The 22,827-nt window shown below is 33.1% G+C and overlaps 2 protein-coding genes and 1 non-coding gene across 5 annotated transcripts; 2 read left to right on the forward strand and 1 right to left on the reverse strand.

The window, feature by feature from the left end:
* Window positions 1-15,371: 15,371 nt before the first annotated feature.
* On the reverse strand, window positions 15,372-17,324 carry LOC109182591 (two-component response regulator ORR24-like). Its single transcript, XM_019332741.1, has 6 exons — window positions 17,207-17,324; window positions 16,961-17,116; window positions 16,513-16,878; window positions 16,345-16,421; window positions 15,843-16,187; window positions 15,372-15,482 (listed from the first exon to the last, which is right to left on the reverse strand). Exons 1-6 carry the CDS (start codon window positions 17,322-17,324, stop codon window positions 15,417-15,419), a joined length of 1,128 nt encoding a protein of 375 aa, XP_019188286.1. The 3' UTR covers window positions 15,372-15,416.
* Window positions 17,325-18,908: 1,584 nt separating this feature from the next.
* On the forward strand, window positions 18,909-18,980 carry TRNAQ-UUG. The gene has a single exon. It is a non-coding gene; the product is annotated as a tRNA-Gln (tRNA).
* A 187-nt stretch (window positions 18,981-19,167) lies between these two features.
* LOC109182753 (uncharacterized protein Os08g0359500-like) lies at window positions 19,168-21,618 on the forward strand. Of its 3 annotated transcripts, none has more exons than XM_019332932.1 (7): window positions 19,168-19,320; window positions 20,087-20,273; window positions 20,421-20,571; window positions 20,673-20,713; window positions 20,813-20,934; window positions 20,974-21,032; window positions 21,293-21,618. In XM_019332932.1, the coding sequence occupies exons 1-7, from the start codon at window positions 19,316-19,318 to the stop codon at window positions 21,388-21,390; spliced, it is 663 nt and encodes a 220-aa protein (XP_019188477.1). In that variant the 5' UTR covers window positions 19,168-19,315; the 3' UTR covers window positions 21,391-21,618. The 3 variants fall into 3 exon arrangements, with proteins under 3 accessions (XP_019188477.1, XP_019188478.1, XP_019188476.1); XM_019332933.1 differs by having other exon boundaries at window positions 20,813-20,862; XM_019332931.1 differs by having other exon boundaries at window positions 20,813-21,032.
* Window positions 21,619-22,827: the final 1,209 nt, after the last annotated feature.

The following is a 22,827-nucleotide window of genomic DNA, read 5'->3' on the forward strand; positions in this document are numbered from 1 at the left end:
TGTTTATTCTTTAAAAGAATAAAAAAGAAAATCATATTAATCGTGGATTAATACGGTTACGAACAATCGATGTGGTGGAAAAGAAACACCTACTGGTGATTTCGGCGCAAGCATTGGTATCGTTCTCGAGCGTACGACACAGTATTCACTTCAATCGAGTGTTGTTGCCGAACATAAATATTAAGACGTTGATAAGTTCGGGTCTACCTCAAAGTATGTGGGGTGAGACAATACTTTGGACAAGTAAGTACCTTTTAATTAAGGTTACCCACATGGAATTCTTACGAATTATAGGTACGTAGGAAGTTTTCCTACTAATGCCTGAAATGTAGGGGTGTCTTGCCAAATGTGTGTATCAGTTCTTAGTACACGAGTCCTATAGTTTGGGTGTACATAAGAACACGATAACTTGAATCAAGAAATTCATCGTTCTTTGAAGATGTATTTCCGTGAAGGTTAAATAAAGGACCTAGCACGTTGAAATGAACATTCGGCGTAGCTATGGTTGAAGGGTGTGAAAGAGAACCCGAGCTCAAAGCTAGACGTAGCAAGAGAGCTAGGATTGAAAAATCCTTTGGTCCAGATTTTCTGACGTACATGCTAGAATGTGACGCGCATATTCTAACTTGTTTACTAGAAAATAAATTGGATTTTCTGACATGGTTGTTAGAAAATGAGCCTCGAGCGTATGTAGAAGTGTTACTTTTACAGGTGGACCAACCCGAAAGAGGCTACCGAGAGTGAAGTAAATTCTATCTTAAAGAATCATACTTGGAACTGGTTGTTCTTCCTCCAGGTCGTAAGACCTCGGGATCCTAAGTGGATCACTAGTCGGAAGATAAAATCGGTTGGTTATATTGAAGTAAAATGGCTGGGCTTGTAATTGTAGATTACATGCAACGCGAGTGCCACGGTTACTTCGATATACATTCTCGTGTGATGAGAATGGAATCCATTAGAATGATACTTGCCAAAGCCGTTTAGCAAGACTTGGAAGTTCATCAAAATGGATGTGTCGCTTTCTTAGTAGACATGGAACGACCTGAGGGTTTGTGGTTCCACGATGTGAAACGAAAGTGTGTAAGTGGTGAGATCATTGTCTAGGTCAAATAATTGCCTTAGTGTTTGGCATGTGAGTTTGATCATACAATGATGACCAACGAGTTTGGTATAAACGAAAGTGAAAGTGTGTCTACGTATTGCGTACGATAGACGGTGATATCACTATTTGTTTATACACGATAAACTCAACGTGGGTAGCAACGATCGAATGATCAATTCTACCAGGAACATGTTAAATTTGAGATTTGACATGAGAGGTGTGAGTTTGGGAGATAAGAGACCGTATGGTCTCGTGTTAAGCCAATCTCATTAAGTTTGATTGAATCCTTGTAAAGGATGATAATCAAGTGGCTTGGACACCTTAGATACTAACGTACAACTAGCCAATAATCACGAAGGTTGTACTTCTCGTGGAGAATATATTCATATTATTGGTAGTTTAATTGTATCAAATGGGTTGTACTAGGCCAGATATTGCCTTTTAACTTGGTAGACATCCGAGTAACCCTAGTGATGCGCACTAGAAGGCAATAGTGAGAGTTGTGAGATACTTAAGGTATGCTCGTGACTTTAGACTGCACTACGTGGGATATCCAGTTGCACTTGGAAAGTGTAGCACGGATATCAAAGGACGCTAAGTCCATTAAAAGCTACGTGTTTACATAGGCCAGTGCAGTTGGTTTTATGGAAATTCTCGAAATGATTTGTGATAGCTAAGATCCGACGGGATCTAAGCTGAGAGCCTTAGACTCGTGTCGCGAACGAGTAGGCCGAATGGCTATGCCATTTTTTCGGGAATGTTCCTTGATATAAACTCGTACCTCCAATTTGTGTGCGTTGCGATAGTCAAGCCAAAATTGGTTAAGTACAGAGTTAGACGTGGAATAGTAAGTCTAGACTTATAAGTCGTTGACATAATACCATTAAACAATTTCTCACAACAGGGGTTATCTCTATTGACTACGTGATGTCAAAAGATAACGTAGCGGCCGCTAACTCGCTAACCCGAGGGTAAGCAAATGGTTGTTGAGAAATTGGAACGAGGAATGGGTCTAAAGCCCTTGGACTAAAAGTTCTATAGTGGATACCCAACCTAGCTAGCACCTAGGTTCAATGGGACAACTAAATTATGGAACGGAGCGTGTCACTGTGGGGGTCTCGGACTCCCTACCTCTCCTCGTTAGAAACAGTGGCTCCCGCGCAAGGTTAGCATGTTGATGCTTTAATGATTCGAATGTCGGTTGACATGTGTGAGTATGCGGGATACTCGGAAAAGAATCACCTATGTGAGAGAGAAGTGAGGGTCGCTTCAAAGGAGAATTGATGGGCACAATTTTTCACAAACTCTTGCAAAACCAGGAAGGTGACCCACGACCAAAATGGGCACACTCATGAGAACAGAGCATGGTTGGGAGGTTCTTGTGTGAGATATGTCATCGTCTACACAAACGGCAGTCGGTTCAAAGACATCGCGTTCTACCGTACCGCCAGTAGAGTAAACATATCTTCACAAGGGAAGGTTCAAAGGGTATAGTGATCCCTACCTATCTTATGCAGGGATCGACCGTTGAACACAGTTGTTTCCGATTTCAAAATACCCTAAAAATCAATTTTCATTCATGTGGGGGATTGTTGGAAAAATAGCATTAAAATGACATTTTGAGTGATTATTTTGTGGTACAAATATATGTGGGATCCACTTCTGATTTGGATCGGGTCAATGTGGATTCGGGTTCTTCGTAGTGAGACGAAGAATTTGATATAATGTACGCTCAAAATGGGTAATAGGTGAATGAGAAATTGATTCTCAAAAGTGAACCTATTTGAGAGAAGTCAAAAACTTAAGTATAGATGCTAATTAAAATTAGCATTCTAATAACATTCGTTGCACTGCACGAAAGTTGATGCTTAAGTGTATTAAGCTTTGAAAGCTTAATTATAAAGTTTTGGAATTGGGATGCACCTTTCGTGGCTTAATGATGCATGAACGAAAGGTGCATGCAAGAAAGTTCCTTTGTTTTGAAAGCTTAATTAAGCTTTGGAATTGGGAATGTAGCAAATATGCATGGACGAATGTTGCATGGAATTGAAAAGTTTCGCGCTCCTTTTGTGCTTATGTGTGAGTTCTTTTCGTGGCTTTTAGATTCGGTGAGCACGAATCAATGTTATATGCATTGATTCGTGTTGCACCGTTTCGGAGTTTGTGGACCACTCGGGTGTGGTTTCCGGTCCCAATTCGTTAAACTTTCGGGTTTGTACGAACTTCTCGGTCACTCAGATATTTTGAACCAGGTCGTTATGGTCGTTACGAACTTCCGGATGCCTTTTGGTTTGATTGTTCACGATATTCGAACTTTTTAAAATCTTTTTTCAAATGTTTGTTGTTGTTTTGCTAAGCATTATGCAAATCATGTGACTCATCTTTTAGCTAGAAACGCTAGTAGTGTGTTGGGTTCTCGATTTTGGTGTGATACCGACCCTTCTTTTATTTTTCAAGCTCTTTGTAATGATGTTACGAATTTATAAAAGTCTGTGGTTTTCTTATTAAAAAAAAGGCACAAGTGTCAAATAGGTCCATCTACTATTGCGAAGTGCTCAATTCCCACCACGAACTAAATTAAGTGTCAAATAGACCCATTTACTAGCTAAATTTGTTCAATTAGCTTTTTTTACAGGTTACCTATTTATTAATTATTAATAAATAAATAAATAAAATAATTAAAAAATTTAAAAAAAAAAAAAAAAAAGACGCCGGACAGCTGGTGGCTGCCCATTCACAGACAGCCGTCCAAGTGAGGTCCAGATCTGGGAATCAAACTCCAATTAAAATATATTTGCAGAGGAACTGAATTAATCACAAGGAGAAAACATGGTAGGAAACAGTTGATTTGAATGAAAACCATCAAACAAGTGTGAAGTTGAACTAATGAGAAATATTTGCTGCAGTCACTGGAAATCTTGGAGAACATTAAAACGAAGAAGTTTGTTTTGATACATGGAGAGGGATTTGGAGCTTGGTGTTGGCACAAAACTGTTGCTTTACCGGTGGCTATTATCTTTTTTTTTTTTTCTATAATTATTTTATTTATTTATTTATTAATAATTAATAAATAGGTAACCTGTAAAAAAAGCTAATTGAACAAATTTAACTGGTAAATGGGCCTATTTAACACTTAATTTAGTTCGTGGTTGGAATTGAGCACTTCGCAGTAGTAGATGGGCCTATTTGACACTTGTGCCTTTATTTATATTTAAAAAATGTATTAGTAATTAGTACATATATTGTATAAATAATTTTTTATTGACTTATATATTAACGCATTATGTATTTGATTATTTATTAGGATTCATTATTTTATTAGTTATTATTACATTTAACAAATTAAAAATGCAATAGTATATGTTTAAACTGTAAGTATTTTCCCTAAATACAATATATTATAATATATTGTATTATTGGGTGGTTGTGGTGCAAGTGGAAGATTAAGTCAGTTAGTGACTTAATCTGTTAGGCAACTCAGGATATTCAGTTAAGCTTTAACTGAATATCTGCCTACATTGATGGCATGTAGGCTTCTAAGCAAAAGAGTCCTCCCACAGCTCCCGTGTTCAGGACACACACCATCGAGTATTCGGGAGAGAAGTGGTAGACAAAACACTTTCTACAGGTTTACCATTCCAGAGGCAATTTTCACAATTATGGCTAGGGATGTTCAAAGGTCCTTAAAGCTTCCGCTGTAACGAGTCAGGTTACTCGTTTATTTCAGTTTATGTTAGCTTTATTATTATCTAACATAAACTAGTCAAACTATTTTAGTATTTATTAATTTTTATATTAATTTATATTTAAAATTACACTTTTTAAATTTTGGTGGCCCCTCGCCAAGGCCTGCGTGCCTAAGGTAGGGTAGGGCGGGGCGGGGCAGCCTACCTTAGGCCTGTATTTAGAGGGCTATTTAGCTCGCCCTGCCATATGGCAGGCTTTAGTGGGCGCAAATCTACTAAAGAGAGTGTGAATTTGATCATCTAATAGTGGATGATTGAATGGCGAATTTTAAATATAAAGAAAAAAATTTATAATACAAGATTTCAAACATTAAAAAAATTAAAAAAATTAAAATAATCAATTTTCAAGCATTTCATTCAAAAACCCCCCAAATATCCTTTTGAGTTTTGATGATATCCAATCTTTATTTTGAACAGCAAATTAGAAATCAATTTTTTATTACAACACAAACTATTTCCTAATAATCTTTATTTGAAAAGTTCTAGGGCTTCCATATTCAATGATTGTACACACACGCGCGTCGGACACTGGATCAAATGCGGATAGGCTTTCTCATGCGGATGTGTAGTCATGCATCACGTGTTTAGAAATACAGACGTCCAGTCATGCACCACCAGATATGCATAAATGTACCACCATGTGTTTAGAAATGCACCAGGGTGAAATGCACAAATGTGCCACAAAAATGCATCACAGCTCTGAACACATTGTGGTGCATCCTTGCATACCTAATTGTACATGACCGTATGTACGCATGAGAAGGCTTGTCCGCACAGGAAACAGACCTAATGATATAGCAGATTTTTAAAAGCATCCATAGTCCATCCACTTTAAGTGAATTCAGATTGGATCGGAGCGGATTTAACGAATTGTAGCGAATTTGGCAAATACTTATGTCTAATGATGAGTTGGTAACATTGTTTGTCTATCATCATTACCATAAATCTGATACATCTTTGTTTTATATTCTGTAATCTTTTCTTACCGGATTACACATGATCTTCAATTATTTCCTTTATAACACCAATAAGTGTATCTTACTTTAATTTACGTACTTATAACCTCTTTTAGGCTGCAGCATAATAGAGATTTTCTACTAACTATTAGAACACCATTATTCTTATTAATTATATATAAACCACATCATCTGGAAATATTAGCAAAAAATTTGGAATGAAAACTATTTTTTAAAAATTTTAAATCAAAACTCAAATTTAAATCCAAATAAACAATTCTCAAAATATTTTTAAGATTGTTCATAATAGTTTATAATGTTGTACATTGGTAAAAACATTTTAAAATCTTTACTTTTCCTAATTATGTTATATCATGATCTACCCAAATGGATGGATCATATCAATTTATACTTTTACATGGGAACATATTTTTACATAAACCTTCTTATATATATTACAGTACTAATGTGAACTAAATAGATAAAAACACATGTTAACTAGAGATAGAATTTGGATTGTTATAAGATCAAATAACTGAGAATTATATACACATATTTATTTAAAAATTATCAAACTATTATTTATATAACTGATAATAATTTCTATTAAATAAATTCATAATTAATAGTAATTAAGTAATTAACTTTTTATAATAATGCTAAAATTAATAATACATATATTAGTCTTCTAAGATTGAAGCAATAGGATATGAAATGAACAATCTATGTCATTAACAAAATCGGGGGTCGGGAACGCCAGGGCCTCCCTAGTAGCCTCAGCAATATCCCCAGTAGCCTCAGCAACAGTGCCAGTGCCCTCAGTGCCAGTGCCCTATCGGTAGTGAGAAAAATTGTGCCCGTATCGACGGTGGTGCTCATATCGGCGGTGGCGGCGGTATTTCGCATATCAGCGGTGGCCCAAGAAGAACTTTAACCGTGGCATGAAATTTTGGAAGACTAGTTTTAGGAGAATATGACAGCACTTGAATTCCCATTTATACAATATGTTTGATGATTTTGTACTTTCCCTTATTACTTGTAATTAAGGAAAAGATGTATAATATCACTAAATTAAATATTAACATAGACATATATATATTTATCTACCTCTACTATACTAAAAAGAGCCCAAGAGAGTTAGACCTATAATGGGTAGAAAAAATGGCGGTTAAATTTTTTAATCAAATGAATGGCTCAGATTGATCAGATTTTAATTTTTCCTTAAGATTTCCTAATTTATCCTTAATGAATATGATTTTCCGTTAACTTTTCCGTTAAATATTATCTTTTCTGTTAATTTCTGTTAGTTCACCGTTAACTTACTCATTGATTTCAATAAGAAAGGTCTTAGGTTCGAACCTCATTACAATCATAGTTGGCATAATTAGTACTCTATTTTACTCTTATTAAATTAAAATACTCCGTAATAATTTAGTAGCTACAACAAAAAATAATACATATGCTTTCTTTAATTTAGAATTATGTGTCTACAATGTCTTTATTCAAAAAAAATTTATTCATTATCTATAAATTAAATAAAAGAAATAATTTCATTAGTTATATTGTATTTATTTTTCTCCAATATAAAAATTATTTACATTCAAATTCATCAATTGATTATATTCGCTACATTGTCCCTACAATGCTTTATTTAAAAAAAAAATATTCATTATCAATAAATTAATTAAGAGAAATAATTCTATTAGTTATATTGTCTTTATATTTCTCCAATGTAAAAATTCTTTACATTCAAATTCATCAATTGATTATATTCACTACATTGTCTATTATCTTTTTTTTGTGCACTATTTTTTAATTAAAGATCAAAGTTATAATACAAAATAATGTTACATATTTATTTACCAAGTATTTTATTAATACCATGAAAAAATTAAAAAAAATATAATTAATAAAGTCAATCATATTAACTACTTTGAGGGATTTGTTGACAAATAGAGTATTCAAATCACACAACAAATTGAAGTGAGAACTACCTCGCAATGTCCTTGTTTGACAATCAGCAGTTAGCTGTTAGCGTTAGCGGATTATATTAGCAAATTATATCAATGGTTGGTAAAAATATATTTGAAAAAATTAATTTTTTAGATTAACATGTAAAATGAGCTAAGGGTATACATATAATAATAATAATAATAATAATAATAATAATAATAATAATAATAATAATAATTGTTTTAAAAAAATAAAAAATAAAAAAATATAATTAAATCAATCATATTAACTACTTGGGGGATTTATTGACAACAAGAGTATTCAAATCACACAACAAATTAAAGTGGAAAACTATCTCGCAATGTTTTTGTTTGGCAATCAGCAATTAGCTCTTCAATATTAGTATATATTTAATATTTTATGCCATAATTTTTATTTTCTCTCCCTTATGTCCCGTATTTGGTTTCAACCATACCTATACAACTATTTTATTAACAATTATAATCAAACTTGACTATATTATCTTGCATTTGTAATCTTAGAATTACCTATTTAAATACGCAAATTTAACATTCAATTATCTATGCATGAACAATTCCAATATAATCTTGTCTTGATATACTTTAAAGTACTTATTTAAAAAAAAAAAAAAAACATTGGGTATTATCCCAATCGCGCAATGCGCGTAAAAAACTAGTATATATATATATATATATATATATATATATATATATATATATATATATATATATATATATATATATATATCATACAAGTTATGAGTTCGAGCCTCAGTGGAGACGTTATTGGTTCTTTGTGTTTCACTAGGTTGAGAAAGTATATGAACAGATACTACAATGTAATAGAGCCAGTAGCTTTCAAAAAAAAATATATATCATACAAGTTATGTTATGTTTAGGCTCTGTTTGGCAAACCTAGCTGAAAAGCTATAAGCTAGGAGCTGATAGCTAAAAGTTGAAAAGCTATAAGCTTGGAGCTGAAAATTGAAGAGCTGTTAAACTAGCTGTTATGATTGAAAGTGTTTGGTAAAATTAGTTTTTTGATAAGCTGATAAATGTAAAAAGACTAAAAAGGATATCTTCATAAAATTTAAATTAGTTTGCTTACATATTAAAATTTAACATTTCGTCTTACAAAAAAAAGTAAACACTTTTTAAAATAAAACTATTAGCATGATCATGATCTAGCATCTCATAATGAAGTAGCAATATTGTTGCGAATCTCCTTCATCTCCATAGAGGTGTGACTTAAATTTTCGTTGATGGAGATATTACTACTTGAATCTTGAAGTTCATCGGGCGGTATGTAATCTGGATACTGCTCAAGCACATAAAACATCATGTCATCTTGTGAATTCTTCCGAATATAATTATATAGTACAAATGTGGCCATAATAACATCAATTTGGGTCTCCTCACTAAACTGCGGCATTTTAGCAAGTATCTTCCATCTCTTATTCAATACTCCAAACGATCTCTCAATACAACTTCGAAGAGAAGAATGTGCACGATTGAATGCTTCTTTTGAGCATTAGTTGGCGGCTCTTGTTCAATTTGAGATTGAAGCCATATTGCTAATTTTAAAATATCATTAATAATAATAATAATAATAATAATAATAATAATAATAATAATAATAATAATAATAAGCTAAAGTTTCAACATAATTGTTTAGCAGGAAACAAGACTAAGGAAGGGATTGATGTGAAAGTTGGAATAGAGGAAAAGAAAGGGTTTTAATTCATAAGGTTAAAATATGTCATTACTTTAAAATAATAATGGTAAAGATGGAAAAAAAGTTAGGAAGCTAGTAGCTTATTTTGAAACGCTACCTAAAGTAGCGTTCCAAAATAAGCTCTTATTTTAAGCTAGGAACTTATGTTGGGAACATTACCAAACAGAGCTTATAGCTTATTAATAGCTTAAAATAAGCTATAAGCTCCTAGCTTAGTGTTGCCAAACAGAGCCTTAGTATAGTAATTCTTGGAGAACTATAATTACTATATGTACTAGAAGAATCATTCAAAGAGACTCTAAAATCTCCTTCCCCATTGTACTGCAACACACAAAATAGAAAAATAATGAGCAGATATAAAATTCTTCTTCAATATTTTGGAATGAGTGTTACTATTTTGTTTTGCCTATATTTTTGAATAATTTTTTTTTAAAGAGTCTTTCAAAATATTATATCATTAAATTTACAATTAATCACAATACATTCTTCTTCCATAGAATTCGATCTCTGATCTCTTTCGCATCAATGCAAATTGGTGGTGAAGCTGTGGTGTCCACACCAATCGCGGTTTCTTAACGTTGGTCGTAGTAGCAGTAGCATTAGTATCTTCATCCCTATTAATATTGTTTGAGCTTCCACAGTTTTCTACACTTTTCTGCCGCGGCGGCATCTCATCGGAATCCCAAAACGCCGCCGCCGCCTGTGACCTTATGCTCTTCCCCAATTCCCCTGTTTGTGACGAACAACATGGTGCCATAAGAGCTTGATTTCTATTTCTAATTGTATATTTTGATTTAATTTATAACTCTTGTGATATTTTTTTTAACCTTTTTATAATTATATAGTGAGATTTATAATATTAATTGATTCGTGATTCATATAAAATTTTGAATTTATTTCTATCGAGAAATTTGCTACTTATATTTAGAACATGTGTTATTTTGTTAATTTTATAATGAGTTATGTATATGTAGCACTCGTATGTATTTTGTGACGATTTGGTTATGAAAATGTTTTAAAAGATAGTTTACTTTTTTATGAATTGTCTAGTTAATGTAATTTAAAAGTTCTATTGTGCATCATCATTTTCAAATTAATCTAGAAAATTTTGAAATTTATCTAACTAAAACAAAAAAAAAATATTTACCTGGCAAGTTCATTTTCATAAAGCGTGAAACAATAAAACTGGTCATTACGTATGTGAACCTCATCCTAGGTGACAAACATGACAATGAAAAAGAGACTCATCTGAACCTCATCCTAGATATTGTCAATGGATAGAAGAATGGAAATAGATACTCAGGTGGTGTATAAGACTATTCAACCAGATTCAGTCTTGGGTACGTATGATCATATCATTAAAGAAGCTTTAAGTTCGTCCAAGAATCCGGCTTCAAATTTGTGAAACAGTTTGCGAATCAAGTTCTCTATAGCATTGCTAGGGAAGTTATTTTTATAGTATCTGACTGTAAGGAATGTTTGATCATTTCATCAATCTTTATTGTAAACGTTTCAGCCTATGATTAATGAATTAGCTTCTTTATTTTCAAAGAAAAATATATATTTATAAATATGAGATCAGTGGAGAAGATGTGTAATGTAAAATATATTTTCTATTCAAACTATTTTATCAAATTAATTATGTTTAATATTTTTTATAAATATATTTTATCACGTTTTGCTTTATTGCTCTCAATAATTATTATTTCATGATTATTATTATGTATTTATTTAAAATTATTAAAAACTTGTAAATTTTATTTCAAATTATTTGGCATTAACATTATTTTCATTATTTAAATTAATTTTAGTTATGAAAATATATATTAATTTCATGAAGGGCTCATTTTTGTGGCTACGTGCCGGGCCTATAAAATGATAGGATCAGGCTTGCAAGTTAATACCGTAACTATTCAATTTTTCTCAATTTCAATCACTTCGATCAAATTATCGGCTAAAATTTATCGAAAAAATTTAATTGACCATATTATGTTTAATCAAAAGAGTAATTTTGTCTTTTTATATTTATGTGAATAGGGAAAAATTGATTTTAGCCTATTCTAATTTGTCTAAGCTTTTGCTGTCAGCACCAGAAATTCCAAGCAAAGAGAAAATAAAGGTTATATATATGTGGTTAGTGTTTGACTCATTCTTCTAAAATGCTGAATCCCAACCTTAAGGGTGGTTAGTGTTTGATTCACGAGGATACGGATTGGTTCCACTGCACACTGGTTTTGCCTAATATAGAGTAGCTAAACCCTCAAGTCTTGGTCTGAATATAATTCCTTAATTTGATTAAATTAAACTTTGTACGTAAGTATATCAAAAAAAAAAAAAAAAAAAAAAAGACAACAACAACAACAACTTTGTGCATAAGGTGTAGATCCTAATATCTATCCATAGAAGTGATACTGAAGACTGATTCCCCGTTCTTCTCTTTCTTCTTCATACGCTGCTTTTCTTATTAGGGCTCAGACGAATTAGAATAGACTCAAATCAGCTTTTCCCTTTTCGCATAAATATGAAAAGACAAAATTGTCTCTGTGATTAAATATAATATGGTCAATTAAATTTTTTTGATAACTTTAGTCAGTAATTTAATAATTTATTTTAGCTGGTAATTTGTTCGGAGTTACTAAAATTAAGAAAAATTAAGAAAAAATTTTAAACCCATAAACTACAATTAAACACCCTAATAGTCATAAGATCAAGACTTAAATTTTCTCTTCTTATTAATTATAAGCCACATCATCAGGAAATATTAGCAAAAAATTTGGAATGAAAATAATATTTTTTTAATTTTATATAATACAATAATGGATAATACAACTCAAATTTAAATCCAGATAACAAATTATCAAAATATTTTTAAGAGTTTTCATAATAGTTTATAATGTTGTACATTGGTAAAAACAATTTAAAATATTTACTTTTTCCTAATTATGTTATGTCATGATCTACCCAAATGGAGGGTTCATATCAATTTTTTCTTTTTACATGGAACATATTTTTACCTAAACTTTCCTATATATATTACACTAATAATGTAAACTAAATAGATTAAAAACACATGTTAGATGTAGAATTCGGATTGTTATAAGATCAAATAACTGAAAATTATATAGTTTTCAAAAATAAAAAAAAAAGGCTGGAAATTATATACAAATATTAATTTAAAAATTGTCAAACTATTATTTCTATAATCGATAATAATTTCTATAAAAAATAATAATTAATAATAAATAGTAATAGTAAATGAGTAATTACTTTTCCATAATAATGCTAAAATGAATAATATATATTAATAATTTGTATATTAAGAATTAATATATTAGTCTTCAAAGATTGAAAATAAACAACAATCTATGCCATTAACAAAATGGGGAAGGTATGCGTCAAATTCTTATCCCAATCGTCCATTCGCTGCTAGTCAATCGTCCGTCCATCTGAGAACCTGCTAGTCCATGTCCAATGTCTATCATCTGCTGCTAGTCAATCGTCTGTCCATCTGCTACTAGTCAATCATGTCCATCATCTGCTCCAATGTCCATCATCTGCTGCTAGTCAATCAATCATGTCCATCATCTGCTGCTAGTCAATCGTCCGTCCATTTGCTGCTAGTCATCTTATTCCAATCGTCCATTCGCTGCTAGTCAATCGTCCGTCCATCATTTGCTGCTAGCCAATCGTCCGTCCATCTGAAAACCTGCTAGTCCATGTCGAATGTCTATCATCTGCTGCTAGTCAATCGTCTGTCCATCTGCTACTAGTCAATCATGTCCATCATCTGCTCCAATGTCCATCATTGGCTGCTAGTCAATCAATCATGTCCATCATCTGCTCCAATGTCCATCATCTGCTGCTAGTCAATCGTCCGTCCATTTGCTGCTAGTCAATCATGTCCATATCGTCAATCATGTCCATCATCTGCTGCTAGGGGTGGAAATAGGCCGAGCCGAGCTTTGGAAAATTAGGCCTGGACCTGTTACGAAAATCTAAAGCCTGGGCCTGAGCCTGTATGTAGGCTTTTTGTTAGGCTCAAGCCTGAGCCTGCAATTAGCCTCGCCTGACTTGAAGCCTTTTTAATATTTAGGTCATTAAAAATGCTTCAAAGTAAGTCCTACCTTGAGCCTATTAAAGCCTACTTGTTAAGCCTTTTTAAAACCTTTAGTATATCTAAATAATATAAGAAATGTACCTAATACAAAACTAATACATAATTACATAAGTATATTATTACAATGCAAACATAATAGCAAATAAATATAAAACAAGTCACAACTTCAGCATGCTCGTTAACTTGTTTAGAAATAAATTCAATTGTATTATTGTTTGTTATCCTATATAATATCATAAATAATTAACAATCAACCCACATAATTAAGTTGCACATATCATTAAATATTATGATAGTAAGAACAGTTAATAAAAAAAATTACACAATAAGAACATTTATAACAGGATTAACAGCAATGTTTATAGTCGAATCATAATTTAAAATGAGATTTTGGAGGTGGAGGGTTAGGGTTTGGTATATATATATATATATATATATATATATATATATATATATATATATATATATATATATATATATTTAGGCCAGGCCCGTAGGCCTGAAGCCGAGCCTGGTATATATAGGCCTGGCCTGTTTAGTTTAATAGGCTTTGAAATTGGCTCAAGCCTGACCTTTTTACTAAACGAGCTAGGCCTAACTAGGCTTTAATTAGGCCAGGACATAGGCCCCTGCAAGGGGCCTGACCTATTCCCACCCCTATCTGCTGCTAGTCAATCATGTCCGTCATGTCTGTCCATCTGCTGCTAGTCAATCGTCCATGTCCATAATCGTCCATGTCCATTATCTGCTGATAGTCAATCGTCCGTCCATCTGATTTTGCTAGTCAATCGTCCATCCATCTGCTGCTAGTCAATCGTCCGTCCATCTACTGCCAGTCAATCGTCCAATCGTCCAGTCCATCTACTGCCTGCTAGTCAATCGTCCTCGTCCAGTCCATCTACTGCTAGTCAATCGTCCAATCGTCCAGTCCATCTACTGCCTGCTAGTCAATCGTCCTCGTCCAGTCCATCTACTGCTAGTCAATCGTCCTCGTCCAGTCCATCTACTGCTAGTCAATCGTCCTCGTCCAGTCCATCTACTGCTAGTCAATCGTCTCGTCCATCTGCTGAGAACATGTTTTCCTCGAAAAATTTCCTCCAAAAAGACTAATTTTTGGTAGGTTGTTAGTTTTCTTTAAAATCTTAAATCATAAGATCTATATACAATTATGTGTCAAATGAAGAAAAAAAAAATGACATTGATTTTTGATTTAGTTCGACGGCTAAACATATTTACATAAATACATCTGTCATTTTCAATGATATTTAAATTAATATTTGATATATGATATAGAGTAGTTAATAAGAAATTTGTGTTGGGTTTGGTAAAATAGTGAGCATAATCAATCAATTTTGGCTTAAACAATCAATATGAGTATTTGATTAATTAACTTTTTGTAACAATTTATTGTTTCAAAATGCTGTTCAAAGTAACTTTTTCAATCAACGTTTTATAAAATCATTTTGTATGTAATTAGCTGTATGTAATTAGCTAACACCTAGCAATTAATTTACCAAACACTTTTCTATAATAAGCTAATGGTAAACTCACTAATCCAATCAACTACCAGTCATTTACAAAACACCAGTAATTAGGATAATTGAGGACATTTATGTTCGATGTTGTACTTTCCCTTATTACTTGTAATTAGGATAATTAGGATAATTGAGGAAGAGAGGTATAATATCACTAAATTAAATATTAACCTTATCTTTTCAAAAAAAATAAAAACCTTATAGGTATAGACATAATTATATCATACAAGTTATGTTTAGTAATTCTCCAAACTAATTACTATCTGTGCCAGAAAAATCGTACAAGGAGACTCCAAAATCTCCTTCTTCGCCATTGTACTGCAACACACAAAATAGAAAAATAATGAGTAGATATAAAATTCTTCAATATTTTGAGATGAGTGTTACTATTTTGTTTTGCTTAAATTTTTAGATATTTTTTTTTATAGAAAAAGTCTTTGCTATTGAAATAGATTTTGCTTTGCAAAACTAAATGCCGCAATTCCAATTGCACATATTTTCTTTTGTTTGATAATTTGATTGCACACTTTTTAATAACTCAATTGGATAATTTTAATAACTCAATTAGACAAAAGTAATAAGTTCGGTGGCATATGTCATTTAAAAAAAAAAAAAAAATTATTTAGTAAGGGTCAAAGGGTGAGATGGTTTAAAAGTACTCCGTAATTAAGTACAAACCTGGGTGTGATCTTGTTGGCGAAGCATGCTGGAAGCACTTCCCAACTGGTTGGGATAATTATTTCCGGTATACGGTTGGGATTGCAGGATGACAGCGTCCACAGTCGTAGTTGTTGTATTGAGAATGTTATCTATGGTTGGACTACCTCTTACCCGTCGGCATAGGCCGCCATAGTTGTAAACATTAACATAGTTATAGTCGCCACCGCCGAGATGATCGAACACCGTCGGCGTCACGGCTTGTTGTTCATTGTTCAACACCATGTCTTCATAATGGAAGTGATGAATGCTCAACTTCTTGTGTGATTTCTGATCCCCATCCCTTTGTAGTTGAATCCGATATTTCTACATTATTAGGTTTAGTAAATTATCTCACTTTCAAAATGTTATATCATTAAATTTACAATCATTATCGATCTCTCTTTCACCTCAATGAAAACAGAGTTGCAAGTAGTGTTGCAATGCAATTGAATTCTATCAAAAGTGGGATATATAGATGTACCTGGAGATGACTGGCAACATTTGCTCTGGTTAGATGGGGAACGTTCATCAAATCCAATATTTTCTTTGGAACGGCATCTAACCCAATAGATGAAGCGATCAAACTAATTAGAAGAAATAGAAAATATGAATGCAATAATAAGAAAACTAAAGGCCAATAGATTCATACTTCTAAGACCAATTTGATTAACAACATCGACAAATTGCTGGTGAAGCTGTGGTGTCCACACAAATCGCAGTTTCTTAACGTCGGCCGTAGTAGCCGTAGCATTAGTATCTTCATCCCTATTATTGTTTGAGCTTTCACAGTTTTCTACACTTTTCTGCTGCGGCGGCATCTCACCGGCCGCCGCCGCCGCAGGCGGCAGCGGCGGCGGCCTTATGCCCTTCCCCCAATTCCCCTGCTGTTTGTGACGAACAACATGCTGCCATAAGAGCTTAATTTCTTCCTTCCTCACCGGCTTTAGTAAGTATCCACACGCCCCCTGGATCACTATCTTCTTTATTGCATCGACTCTCTCCTCACTCGAGATCACTGATCAATTAAGCCAAATTAATTTCCAGAATTTCTTATAGATTGGGAATAGTAATGAGATGAAATAATCAAAAGTGCTTACTCACAACAGGGAGGTCAATTTGCAGTCCGATTATTCGATCGAGAAGCTTGAATCCATTGACGCGAGACATGTGTAGCTCGCTTAAAACAATGTCGATCTCCTCTTTACCCTCTCGAAGGATTCTCAAAGCATCTATCGCCCCTCCACATTTCACCACTGCAGGCAAGGCAAACAGTATATCCTATCTTTTAGGTACAGAAATATATGGTGAAGAATTGAAGAAATTGAAGAAGAGAAGAAAGGCACCTTTGTAGTGGCATGCGAGTAGCAAAGCTTCTAGTATTCGGAGACAGGTAGCATTATCGTCAACAAGAAGAACACTAACACCAGCTGGAAATAGCGGATTAGAGAACAGTTTGTTCATATTATTATGAACTAAATGCGGCAAAATGATGAGTTTAGGGTTATTTTATAAGAGAAATTGGATCCATAGATGATGAATAGAATAGATATGTTCCCTGTTTCCTGAGGGATGTTAACTATATTTAAGGATTATTAATCAATGCTAACAATTTGGCTAATTTTTCTCCTATTGAAAATCTAATACTCCATTTGATTTTGAAAAAAAAAAAAAAAAAGAATCATTAAACTTCTTTCAAAATGTTGAATCTCCAATCCTAAAAGTCTCCCGATTCCACATCCCGGTCCGACAGAGCAGACCATCATTAAACTTGATCTTATGATATATAGTTGGAGTTTATTGCAATGGTTATAACGGAACAAACCTATGCTATGGTCCTACTAGGCTAAAACTTATTTTTCATTTGCATGAGTCTTGTGACTTGTGAGTCTACAGGGTTTGGACTTTTGGTCAATTTTAAAAGGGTTGTACAATTTTGTTAAAAATATTGATTTTTTAAATCTTCATATTTCTATATTGTTTAGTCTTTAAAGTGTCCATTTGTGTACTTATATCTTTATTTTATTTTATACTTCTGGTAATTACTTCTTCTGTAGTAATACTTCTTAAATGTGAAGTTTTACATAATACAAATTCTGTTCTTTTGTTCTTTAATTTGTAGAATGTGTGACCTCTTAGACACTTAGAATAATAAAGATTTCCTTCTAACTATTAAAATAATAATAATAATGGCATTTTTAGTTTGTTGGAAAATAGTTTCTTACGAAAATGTTTTCCTTGAATTTGAGGAAAATTGCATTTCTTTTATTTGGTTCATAGAAAATATTTTTTATTGGAAAACATTTTCTTCAAGAATGAGAAAAACATTTTACATGGCTTCCTCAAGGTATTTGTTTTACATGAAAAACAAGTAGGACAATTATGTCCTCACCAATTTTTTTTAATTACTATTATTATTATTGTTATTATTATTGTGTAATGTATAGTTCTCTTTATACTCATTATTCCTTACAATTCCAAACCCAACCAAACAATGAAATCAATATTCTTAATAATTTATTTTCACCAACCATCTAGGCAAATTATACCATGAATCATGGTCTATCTTGCATTCTGAACTCTGATCCAAAAATAATTTTCAAATTATGTACCTGCAGCTAACACATTTAGTACATGCAGTTAATTGTTCTTGTGTCTATAAACAAACTAAAGACACTTCATATGGTAATTACAAATACATAACATGCTAACTACAAATACATAAACTGTTAACTACAAGTACAAAATATGTTCACTGTAGACACATAACATGTTAAACCAATATTTTATGTGTCTGCAATTAACATATTCTGTAACTCCAATTAATAATTTATGTGAGTGTAGTTATCATATCATATGTCTGTGATTATCATGTTGTGTCTTTCATTTATTTACAATACAAAAATTATTAAATGCATGCGAAAATGTACTAACTTAAGATATATAATTATAATTTTTAAATTAGAGTTTACAATACAATATGAACCTTGATTCATGGTATAACAATTGAACCAGTGTTTGGTTTTTAACTTGATATTGGCCTAAATTGGTTCCATGGTGTAGTGGTTAGCACTCTGGACTTTGAATCCAGCGACCTGGGTTCGACTCCCGGTGGGACCTGTGTCAAAAAATACCAATGCTCTATAATTTATAGAACTCTTTTTGTTTCAAAAAAAAAAAGAAAAAAAATCATATTGAGATTTTGCAAAAAAAAAAAATAAATAAATAAAATCGTATTGGGCCACATTTCAGTAACGAGCCCGTCTATAGTGTCTTTCGTGGATGAACTCTAGCCGTTGGATAAAGATACCAATGCCCTCAGTTAGTTGCAGCTACACCCAATAAAATCTCCTCTGAGGTTTAATCGGGATTCAGTGAGAGTGACTTTTTACTTCTAGGGTTTTCCATTTCCTCTTCCTCACCGTCAGAGTCTACCGTACAGGCGAAGTTCAAAGATGAGGTAATCTCTTCTTCACTATCTTCGTAACCTTCTTCGTATTTATCACTTTTTCAGCTTTCCGCTCGTCTGTTCTGATTCCTTTTAACTTATATGGAACATGGCTTAATGTTGACGTATATGGAACAAATCTTCATTTTCATCGTATTATGTTTATAATATTTCCTTTTTGAAGCTCAATTAATAGTCATGGTCGAAGGATTTCTATAGTTTGACTGTGGATTTATGTTTAGGGCAGTAGTAAGTAACTCAAATGGGGAAAGAAGATGCCATTATGGATCGCTTAGAAGTGCGTGATTAAATGGGATTGGGAGGAATGACTCTGTTGCTAGATTTGGGAGCCTGTTGTTACGGCAGCACGAATGTTTTTGTTTTCATGTTTCTACTTTAGGATTTTGTTTCATTTAAGAGTCAATTGTTCAATATATAATGTTGAAAGTGTTTACTCGATCTGTTTCTTTGGTGTTGTTGATCAGATGCATTCATCAGGATTAGAATTTATCTAACCGTTGTGTAGTTGTTTAAGAACAGGGCGGTTTGGTGTTAACTGGGGTTAAAGGGAAACCCATTTTTACATTCACTTTCTCCCTTTAGTTGGCATGTGTACATACTGTATGATTTGCTATTGTATGTGGATGTTTCACAACATGAGAATCTTTTCATGGATGTATGTTTGTGGGATTAATAACTTTTCATTTCACGTCACTTGTGTGTACTGTTCTCCATGTTTCCATCTTAAGCAATTTTCTAACGGCTAACATTTTTCCAGCCGGCATCCTGAGGTGAAATGGGCCCAAAGGGAAGACAAGATCTATATTACAGTTTTGTTAGCAGATGCAAAAAATCCAAAAGTGAATCTTGAGCCAGAGGGTGTGTTTACATTCTCGGCCACAGCTGGGGCAGAAAACCATCTCTATGAGTTCAAAATTGAGCTTCAAGACAAAGTTAATGTTGAGGTACAACTGTACAATTCATTCCTTGATTAAATAGCTTAAATAAATTTTATGCCACTAAGCTTCTTTGGTATTGTAACTCAAAATGTTCATTGTTTTACTTTCTTGGCACTAATTAATTTAACATTCAACTATATCTTCATTTCACAGGAGAGCAAGATTAATATTGGTGTGAGAAACATTTTCTGTGTTTTGGAAAAAGAAGAGAAGAAATGGTGGAACAAACTATTGCGTGAGGGCAAGCCACCACACTATGTGAAAGTAGATTGGGACAAGTGGGTGGATGAAGATGAAGACAATGGTATTAATTATCTCAACTCCTAGATCCTTTTTATAACTTTTTTTTTTTGTCTTGGAAACACCCCAGGAGTATGATTGGTTCCCATCTTATGGTTTGTTTAGGTCCTCCAAGTGATCTTGATTTGGGCGGGATGGATTTCTCGGTGAGACAACCTTTTTCTTATTCACTATGCCTGATTTGATTGGTTCTTTTGCTTGTATGTATATTGTATAATGTTTATTCTCATTGCTGTATTCTTCAGAAATTTGGTGATATGGGCGGCATGGGTGGCATGGGCATGCCAGGCATGGGTGGCATGGGCATGCCAGGCATGGGGGGCATGGGCATGCCCGGCATGGGTGGCATGGGCATGCCCGGCATGGGTGGCATGGGCATTCCCGGCATGGGTGGCATGGGTATGCCTGGCATGGGCATGGGAGATGATGCCATGGGGAATGACTTTGATGACAGTGATGATGAAGGTAATTGAATCTTTTTGTTACACTTGTTGACTAGTACTGTGTTTCAGAAATGTAATATTACTATTGAAATGTGCTCAATTTTGATCATGCTGGATTCATAGACTCATAGTAGCTGTATCTTTTGGGTAATGGACATTTCTATACTGAATTAGTGATCCATTTGTTTCATCTTCCATAGGCAGTAGTTCTAGTTTGTATTTTATTTACCATTTCTAGCATAATATGGCTTACTCTGAGCATCTGTTGTTACCTTACCACAGAGCAAGCCACTAAGCCCGAAGAGAGTGCTCCCGAGACAATAATTGAGAAACCTAAAGTCGAGGGAGAGGCTGCAGAAGGGAAAGCGCAAGCATCATGAAAGCTGCAAGAGTGAAATAACTGCGACTTTAAAAGCTTTGCATTGGAATTTGTCAGCTGGATGATCAGTTGTGTGGTAGTTTCATGTTGAAAGAGTTTACAGCTTTATCCACTTTGGATAGGAACTATTCTGTGTTACTCTCCAGCGCGGGTGTTTGTATTCGTAAAGATTGTTGTTTTATACCGATTTTAATCTAAAGTATGATACAACGTGAATGGTGCTTAGTTAGCTTATTCTCAACAGCCTTCCATGAGGCGTGAAATCAGTCCCAATTGTTTGGTAAGTCATCATTGTCATTTGGAGACCAAATACAATATTAATATGCCACTTAATGAATTGGTAGATTTGGTTTCTTAGTGAACAAATTTGTCATTTTAATAATAATTGAGGACTTTATATTATGAATAATTAAGGGGTTAAATCTATAATATGGTTATAACTTAGGAATATAAGTTAAGTGTTATTTTCCCTTGCAACATTATGTAGCTAAAGAACTAGTGTGGCATTTGGTCACAGTTGTTTGATTGGATTATGAAATTAAATAAAAATTGTCATAGAAAATGTATTCAAATATCTATTCTGACAACTTAGGGTTCGTTTGATGCAAGATATATAAAACGTCACATTCCTGTATTTGGTTCAAGTTATTATTTATCCAAAGGAATATAACATTTTCTAAGGAATGTAACATTCCATATTTCCATCCACATTGGTTTTTGAAGGGTATGTAATTCCCTTATATCTCTTAGGTTTTGTAAGATTTCCTTGCATAATTTTTATTTTTACCCTTTTAATTCTAATTAGTATGAAATATATACTTTATGTTAGTTTATTATATGTATCATATTTAATTATTTTTATAATTATATATTTTAGAGAAAAGGGTCAAATAGGCCCTCAACCGGAGAATGCGACCATTGTGGTGGCCTTCGAGAAGGCAACCCAGATCTGGGTTGTCTTCTCTGGTGGAGAAGGCGATCGCCGAAGAAGGTAGCCAGTCGCCAGTCACTTTTTTGTTTGAAAATACGCCGGACATTTACCTGTATTTGAGTTTCATTGCATCAAAATGCATTGTTCATGGGTGCAGTGTAAGCACCTTTAAAAAGTTGGAGTTTGTTTTATTTATTTTATTTAATTTAAATTTATTAAAATACACAAAAATATGTTACGGGTATTAAAGTAAAAAATCATTATTATATGGCATAATAGAACATAACTCCTAAACCAAACATGATGCATAATAAAAACATAACTCTTACATACCTCACTTTTAACTAAATACTGAAATATAACATTCTTAATAATCTAATAACAATCTAACATTCTCTAATGTAATTTAACATTCCGTAAACCAAACACCTCCTCAATTCATCAATTATGACTGTATATATTTTTTATGACTCAATTATGAACAAAGTGATTTATTTGATCCCTGAC

This window comes from Ipomoea nil, unplaced genomic scaffold (assembly GCF_001879475.1).
Source record: "Ipomoea nil cultivar Tokyo-kokei standard unplaced genomic scaffold, Asagao_1.1 scaffold1074, whole genome shotgun sequence".
Lineage (NCBI taxonomy): Eukaryota > Viridiplantae > Streptophyta > Magnoliopsida > Solanales > Convolvulaceae > Ipomoea > Ipomoea nil.

Excerpts from the sequence above, each read along its gene's own strand:
- LOC109182753 (XM_019332931.1), top strand. Across the intron at positions 20,714-20,812 it reads TGGGCGGGATGGATTTCTCG|AAATTTGGTGATATGGGCGG; the intron begins GTGAGACAACCT and ends TGTATTCTTCAG. Across the intron at positions 21,033-21,292 it reads TGATGACAGTGATGATGAAG|AGCAAGCCACTAAGCCCGAA; the intron begins GTAATTGAATCT and ends ACCTTACCACAG.
- LOC109182591 (XM_019332741.1), bottom strand. The coding sequence starts at position 17,324 with ATGAACAAACTGTTCTCTAATCCGCTATTTCCAGCTGGTGTTAGTGTT. Across the intron at positions 16,879-16,960 it reads AATTGACCTCCCTGTTGTGA|TGATCTCGAGTGAGGAGAGA; the intron begins GTAAGCACTTTT and ends TTAATTGATCAG. Across the intron at positions 16,422-16,512 it reads TAATCAAATTGGTCTTAGAA|ATGCCGTTCCAAAGAAAATA; the intron begins GTATGAATCTAT and ends CTATTGGGTTAG.